Genomic DNA, 7,515 nt, shown 5'->3' with positions numbered 1-7,515 from the left:
CCCCGTCATTGGCCAGCAGTGCCATCCAGCGTCCCAGCAGGACGTGGAGACCCCGGAGGCTGCTGTGATGACTGAGAAAGACGGTGTGACATTGCGTTTTCCTCACCACAGCAGTTTCTAAACAAAAGCTTCCTTGGACTCGTGCACCTGCAAACACGGTGCTGAGAACGACCTTCCGATCACTCTGCAGCCTCACCTTCCTCTGAAACTGACTCGAGTATTTCCCGTGATCTGTTCTGCTCCGGCCCAGCTGGGCCCAGGTGCAGGAACAGGGTGTGCCAGAGCCCGGATCCCAATGTCCTCACTCCACCTTCCTGACCGTCATCAAGAAGGTAAAGATAGATTATCTTCCCCCGGGAGAAGCTGCGACAAACCGGAGCTCTTAGCCCTTATTCCAGAACGTGTCAGGACTGGTGTCTGCGTTGGAGTCACGGGCCCTCAGTGGAGGCACTCAGCGTGCGACTCCCCTGCAGGGGCCACAGTCTGAGGCCTGCCACATCCATGCCTGCGGATGAACCGCAAGGAGACGTTAGCCCTTATTCCAGAACGTGTCAGGACTGGTGTCTGTGTTGGAGTCACGGGCCCTCAGTGGAGGCCCCCCCCACCCCCTCCGGAGCAGCCAGGACAGACACATGCCAAGTTCAGCACCAAACCTTAAAGTGCCCAAAGCAGCACAGCTCTGTGAAAAGGTAGACGTGTGTGCTTGGACAAACTCCAAGTAGAGATGCCACAAGTGAAATAAGGAACAGATCCACGGGGGGCAAAGGCCTGGTGTGCCTGGCACCTGCCTCATCCTCGCTGTGCACAGCTCCCGGGAAGCCATGTGCACTGAGAACACGGAGCAGGCTCCACAACACGTGCAGGCAACACGTCCGTAGTCGTGGGGTCAGCTACTGTGAGAGTGAAAGGAAACCACTGGTCCAGGGGGCCTTTGGAGGCAGGAAAACAGCCTGCAACCTGAGTGAGGAGCAGAAACGGAGGCATCAGACGTGCCAGTGGTCCCGACGCCGGGGGCTTCACTTTGGAAGTTCGAACGTGTCATTGGCCCTGATAACTTTGGCTCGAAAGGACAAATCAAAGGACCTCTGGTCGCAGAAGCTTTGGGCTTTGTACTTTGCAAAGTGTGCTGACTTTCTCTGATGTTCGCGGTCCAGTGTGCTTCTTCCTGCCCTGGAGATGTCTGGGGGCCCCTCCTGGGCTGGGGCACTGGGCGTCGGGCAGCCCCCAGGCTTGGGCGTGGGCACTGGAGAGCTTTGCGCTGGCTCAGGATGGACGGACGTCTGGCTCTTGGCCACCTGCAGACAGTGTTCTCCCGCCTTCTGTGGCACTCCAGGTGGCCCCTCGCCACCCGTGGGGGCTGGTCTCTGGGACTGCCCACTGGCACCTGGGGTAGGTGTAGGTGCCACAGCCAAGGAATTGCCTGTGGGCTGCACCAAGTGGTGGGGTGCCATCCTGCCGGCCTGGGCCTGTGCCCCGCGCCCCTGTCGTTCTTCAGTGTGGACACCATGCTGCCCTGAGGGGTCCTCTACAGACTGCACCCACTGCCCTGGGGGGCGCTCTGGTCCCTTCTCAGCGTGTCGGCAAGGAGTCTCCCCACCAGCGGTTGCCCTGTCACTCCCCACCACGTCATCCTGGGGCTGTGTCTGCGCCTCTTCAGAGCCACACGAGGGGGTCTCCTGGCTTGAAGGAGGGACTCCCTTCTGACCAGGACTCTTTGGCCCCACAGGCCCTGAGACCCTCTCCTCTCCACCCCCCAGGCCTGCCTGTGACCCTGGCCTCTCTCCAAGCTTGATTTTCCATGGGAACAAAGGAGCGACTCCCTTCTGACCAGGACTCTTCGGCCCCACAGGCCCTGAGACTTGCTCCTCTCCACCCCCCAGGACTGCCTGTGACCCTGGCCTCTCTCTGACCTCCATGGCCAGCAGGACACCAGCTTGTGTGCGGGATGCAGGCAGCAGGTGTGCCTGGAGGCCGGGACACGTCTGGGGGGCCCCTTCTGCTCCTGTAGATGGCACTGGGGGCAACTGATGGGAAACCCCAGCAGCGAGAGGAAGCTGCTTTTCCGACACGACATGCTTCTCCTCCCTGGCCCGCTGCTCCTCAGGAGACGCTGGGGGCTTGTCCAAACCGTGGCGCGGAGGCCCCTGTACGCCGCCTCCCTGCGGTGTGGGGTGATGTGAGGGTGCAACCGGGGACTTCGTATTATTCCCCCGAGGACCTGCTTGGGCAGCCGCGGTATTTCTGCTTCCTGCTGCGGCATTCGCTTTGTTGGCTGCCGGTTCATTTGAAACCCCCAAGCCGGGGTCGGCAGGCGTGAGTGGGGGGCCCGCGGCCTCCTGTGGGAGCGCGGTCAGTGATTCCGAGGTCGCCGGCAGGCGCTGCCCCGAGTCTCCGCAGCCGTGGCCCTCTGCCGCTCTGCCACTGGGGGGCTTCGAGGGCCCTCCTGGTGCCAGGAAGAGGTGGCTGTTGGGTGCATGGCCCAGACCCTCTGCGACAAGACTGTGACCTGTTGGTGAGGAGCCAGATTCTCTCTTGTGCAAAGGGCTCCCCTGTTCAGGAGAACTGATTTCGGGGTCCACAGTGTTCCCTGGTGCTGGTGCTGTGTGGCTCTTGGTGACCCCTGTGGCTGCCCCTCGTCCAGGGGCTTTGATACTTGGTTGGGGGCCTTCATTTAAGGAGGCCGGTCTGGTCTCACCAACGTCCTGGCTGGCACCCCCTTCAGCCATCAGCAGGGGCTGAGTGGACTCAGTTGATGGTGGCCCCCTGCGTTCTGCTCGCTCACACAGGATGTTCTGACCCACTGCGGTCACATGCTCAGACCTCTCCCAGTCCTCGGCCGGTGCCGCCAGCAGTGTTGGGGCGCCCGTCGAGTCTCCCTCATTGGGAGATGGCGCTTGCTGACCACACAGTGCAGAGCGGCTGTTTCCCGTGGGGCGATTTTCCGAAGCTGTGGAGTAACGTGCTGGGGCGCCCTCGTCACGGACCGGCATTCCCTCTGATTCTGGCAACGGGTGCTGCTCAGACCTGAGCTCAGACACATCCTGTCCTGAAATACGCTCCTGATCCTTGAGTTTGTTGGAATTCCCACAGCTGCGTTGGTCTTCCTTTCCGCCAGGGGGACTTGTCGGAGCTGCCTCTGGGGTGTCACCATCAATGCTGGCAGCACCCCTTAGGGGTGTGAGAGCCAGGTCTGCCTGGGAGTCCTGCTGAGAAGGGGTGCTGAGTCCCCTGGGCGTCCCTGCAGGCTGGCTCGCTCCCATCGGGGCCACCTTGGTGCTTTCACTCCCCGTCGTAGTGGAAAATGGCGCGGGTGCATGTTCAACCTCGCTCTCTCCTCCCCACACAGGAGACGGCGGGTCTGCATGACCCGCTGCCCCCTGCAGCGCGGCGGGAGGGAGTGGCATCTCATGGACCACCGGGAGTCTGACGGTTATCTGCGGAGGCTCGCAGGCCAGCTGGGTGCGCCGGGCAGCCTGGGCGGCTGGCACGCTGAGCGGTGGGATCTGTCCCGGGACTGGCTGTTCTGGAAAATTCTCCTGGACGGCAAAGAGAGGGTCTTGCTCTGAGTCGGAAATCACTCTTTCCGTTTCATCCTCCGAACTGCAAACCATGAGGTCCACCTGCGGGGCCTCCTCTGCTCCCTCATCTGGGGGCCTGGGGCGGGGGCCTGCCCTTGGTCCCTCCGCCCCCTGGGAATCATCTGAGGTGATCCCTGCTGGGGGGCCCTCCATCCTGTCACCTCCCAACACCCTGGTGTGCGCTGGGCTGGCTGGTGTGAGCGAGGAGAACTTGGGTTCCAGGCCAGGAGCGGCTTCCCGGCTCTGGGAGGCAGGCGCGGGGGCTGGCTCAGGGAGGCATTCAGGCCCTGCACTCAGGGAGGCTGCTGTCAGGGTGGGAGCCACGGCCTGCGCTACCAAGGTCTGGGGGGGCCCCCCATCCAGCAGCCCCTTTCCTGGTGTTTGGTTCCCATCAGGCACCATCTCCCCCGCGTTGGGGGGCCTGCCGGTTTCTTTTGGGGGCATGCGCCTCAGGTCCGAGTGTCTGATCTTGGCGCAGTGGGACAGCCAGCTCCGGGGGCCGCCGACGATGGTGGCGATGCTGAAGGCTGGCATGGGCTCCGCCGAGCAGGCCAGAAAGCGGGCAGGGGGCATCCTGATGCAGGAGCTGGCCAAGGTGGCTGTGCAGAGCACGCGGGCCTCGGGCCGGTGCATCTTCTTCCGCTGCAGGTTCTTCTTCTTTCGCTCCTCCGTGTGGAGCGGCAGCACGCTGGCCTCTGAGCACAGACACCCGCTCTGCTCGAACTTCTCCCGCAGCTTGGCGAGGACCGAGCCCTTCTTGCCCACGATCTTCGGCAGGAGGCCCCTGGCGGCTTTGGACGGCTGCACAGGAGGCTTCTCACGCTGCCTCTTCTCCTCGGCCTCCTTCTCCTCTGCGGCCAGGAACTTCTTCAGAATGTTTTTCACGGTGTTTCTCCCGGCAGGCAGGCCCCCCCGGGGCTTATCACCGCCGAGGGGCTCCTGGCCGCCCGCGGAACCGCCGGCCCCCTCCCTGGTCTTCTCCAGGAGCTTGTTGATGGTGGTGGTCACCACGCTCCTGCCTGGGCCTTGCTTGTCCTTGAAGATCAGCCTTCCCACCTCCTGGGTCTTCTTGAGCCAGGTCTCCCGGCCAGTGCCCATGAACTTGGCCTGCAGGAGCTGGAAACGCGTGGGCCGCCGGTTGGCGTCTTGGGGCTCGGGCTTCCGGCTCCCCTGGCTGTCTCTGCTCTCTGTCCTCTTGGTGGGAGGCAGCCCCTGGGGCCCGTCCTCACGGTGGGTGATGTAGAGCAGCAGGCTTCTGAGGATGGCACGGACAGCGGAGTCGCAGGTCGCCTTGCTGACCTTCTTCTTCAGGGCTTGGACATCAACAGGTGTCTTACTACTGCAAATCTTGACACTCTTGGAGCTGTAGGGAAAAACACACACAATCACCTCAGATATTATCATTTTTTCTGAGGTGACCCTATAGAACATTTCTTTTTTTATTAAAATTTTTCAAATATATATATTTTTATTGATTTCAGAGAGGAACGGAGAGGGAGAGAGAGATAGAAACATCAATGATGAGAGAGAATTATTGATTGGCTGCCTCCTGCATGTCCCCACACTGGAGATTGAGCCCTGACTGGGAATCAAACCGTGACCTCCTGGTTCATAGGTTGACACTCAACCACTGAGCCACACCAGCTGGACCACAATCTTATTTTAAATACCCAAGGATTCCAGGAGGAAGAACAGAAGAATGGGAGGCAAGAGACTTGAAGTCTAGTGCATCTCCGCCCATAACTCAGGGATATCAGGGACGCCCATCACCTCCCTGGGTGGCTGTTCCCTTTTCTGTGAAAGAGCAATCATTTCTGACCTAATACCCTCCTAAGGGCTCTGGCTGGTTGACATTAAATAGTTCTGTGAAAGCCGTTTTGAAAACGACTTTGCATGTGAAAGGTATTTAATGTTTTTATAATGGACAATATCATACCTGGAATAAATGGGGCGAAAGCAAGCATAAAGAACTTATATTCTATGTGTGGGTCTGTGCATATCTCTCACTTTAAGTATGAGAGATGAGGTTAACATCACAGCTATGTCCTGACTCAATCACAAACTGAGCCTCTGAGAGCAATCAGCGAGACCCCAGCCCTGGGTATGAGGGGACTCAGCTTCGGGGTGGGGGGTCACTGGGGCAGAACACCTGGGCCGTGGGTGGTGAACCCCAAAGCAGGCGGGAGAGGGCTCTGCTATGGAGTGGCAAGAGGGCTGGGGCACCGCTGGGACCTGCCTTCCGGAACCCCTTTGAAAATGCTCCCAGAGAAACGCTCAGGCAGAGGGAGGCCCGAGCCATCAGCACGCCGTTCTATGCCTGTGAGACCCTTCTCAGCAAGGCTGCCGGATTCCTTCATCTCAGCCAAGCCACTGCAGGCGGGGACCTCAGCTCTCTTGGGGGAGGGGTCTCTGATCTATGACAAGGTTTCTCAGCATCCGGGCTGAGCAGCTCTCTCTTGAGCGGCTGGCACCCAGGGGTGCACCTGCCAGCTGCCCTGTCAGAGCCAGAGTGTCTGTCCTTCCTGGTGGGGAGAACCACCTCCAGCCTCTTCGGACGGTATTTTGTCAAGTTGCACCCAGAATTGTAGCCTCACCATGACCCGGCCCCATAGGGTTAGGTCCCTCACCAAGGGCTCCAAGGACATGACCAAGAAGTAGAGCAAAGATTCTGTAGTGCATGGAAAGTCTTCACGGCTATTTAGAATATAAACATAATTGGAAATGCCCAACCTGTCTAACCCAGGCTGCTTAAATAACATGCATATTTACAGGAAAATAATCTGGTGCAGGAAAGTGCTTGTGATGTAAAGTTGGAAGTGCAAGCTGCAAAGCTGTATGTGGACTTTGGCCCAACTGTGTTTTTAAAAAAATGGTGTGGACACACAGAGACTGAAGACAGATGGGAAGGAAATACACTTACGTATTTTTGTTTTTGTACTTCCATGCATTTTTCCAAAAAAAGAGAGTTCTATCTTTAGAAGCCACATGCAAATGTCCTTTTAAAAAGCTGTTCTGATCACTTACGTGCCACTGTGATGGGGGAGCACCAGCAGCCCTCCCCTTCGGCGGCCCACCTCACGGACAGGGATGAATCTGACCCCACCCACTGGGTGAGCCCACAGGATCACCCAATGCTGGGGGATGGATCTCAATACACAGAATTTCAAGGCAAACATAACCTTGGAGTTCTGCCTCCTTAGCTTCCCCGGTAACCTCAAATTCACCTCCATGCAGTGAATTCACACAGAAAGTGTCGGGTGTCTTGGGCCCTCAAAGACATCAGAGCACTGAGAGGACTCCTTAAAACCCAGAGCGCTGGGCGGCCCCACCACAGTTCCGACTCAGTCTGTCTCTGAGGGGCCAAGAACTTGCATTTCAAACAAGTTCCCTGCGTGGCCGATGCTGCCGGCCAGGGATCCCAGTTTGAGCACCACCGGGATAGACTGAGATCTTTCTCAACCTCAGACAACTGGGGATTTGGAGAACGAAAGCAGTGGATTAGGCTCCTAAAACAGATCAATATCTGAACCCACTCCTAAGCCACGACGTGGTGCGAGCCGGCACGGCCTGGGAGTAACCGCTGCATAGACATCCCAGGGGACACGGCCGCCCACCAGCACCAACGAGGCCCAGAGGCCTGATGCTCACTGAGAACCGGCAGGAGGGGCCAGCCCACCCGGGGTGGTGCCTGGCTGTGTCCTTGAAACTGGAAAGCCCCCCCCTCCCCCCCCAGTGCTTGGCCACTGAAGGTCCTGGACCAGCGTCAGGGATTAGGAAGACCGAGGAGCAGCCGAGTTCCGTGCTGTTTCAGCCTTTGGTGCCTCCTGCCCTATTTGAGAAGGTTGGCATCACACCTCACCTGTCTGTGGCCCTGGCATCATCGCCACATTGCTCACTTTCCCTGAACCCCAGGTGGTCGGCAGGGACGGCCTCTCTC

At 59.1% G+C, this 7,515-nt stretch overlaps 1 protein-coding gene across 1 annotated transcript; it reads right to left on the bottom strand.

The window, feature by feature from the left end:
* Nucleotides 1-1,016: 1,016 nt before the first annotated feature.
* On the bottom strand, nucleotides 1,017-4,982 carry LOC106724447 (collagen alpha-1(I) chain). Its single transcript, XM_014531923.1, has one exon. It carries the CDS (start codon nucleotides 4,980-4,982, stop codon nucleotides 1,017-1,019), a length of 3,966 nt encoding a protein of 1,321 aa, XP_014387409.1.
* Nucleotides 4,983-7,515: the final 2,533 nt, after the last annotated feature.

Source organism: Myotis brandtii, unplaced genomic scaffold (assembly GCF_000412655.1).
Source record: "Myotis brandtii unplaced genomic scaffold, ASM41265v1 scaffold83, whole genome shotgun sequence".
Lineage (NCBI taxonomy): Eukaryota > Metazoa > Chordata > Mammalia > Chiroptera > Vespertilionidae > Myotis > Myotis brandtii.
This window is presented reverse-complemented; position numbering and strand designations above follow the sequence as displayed.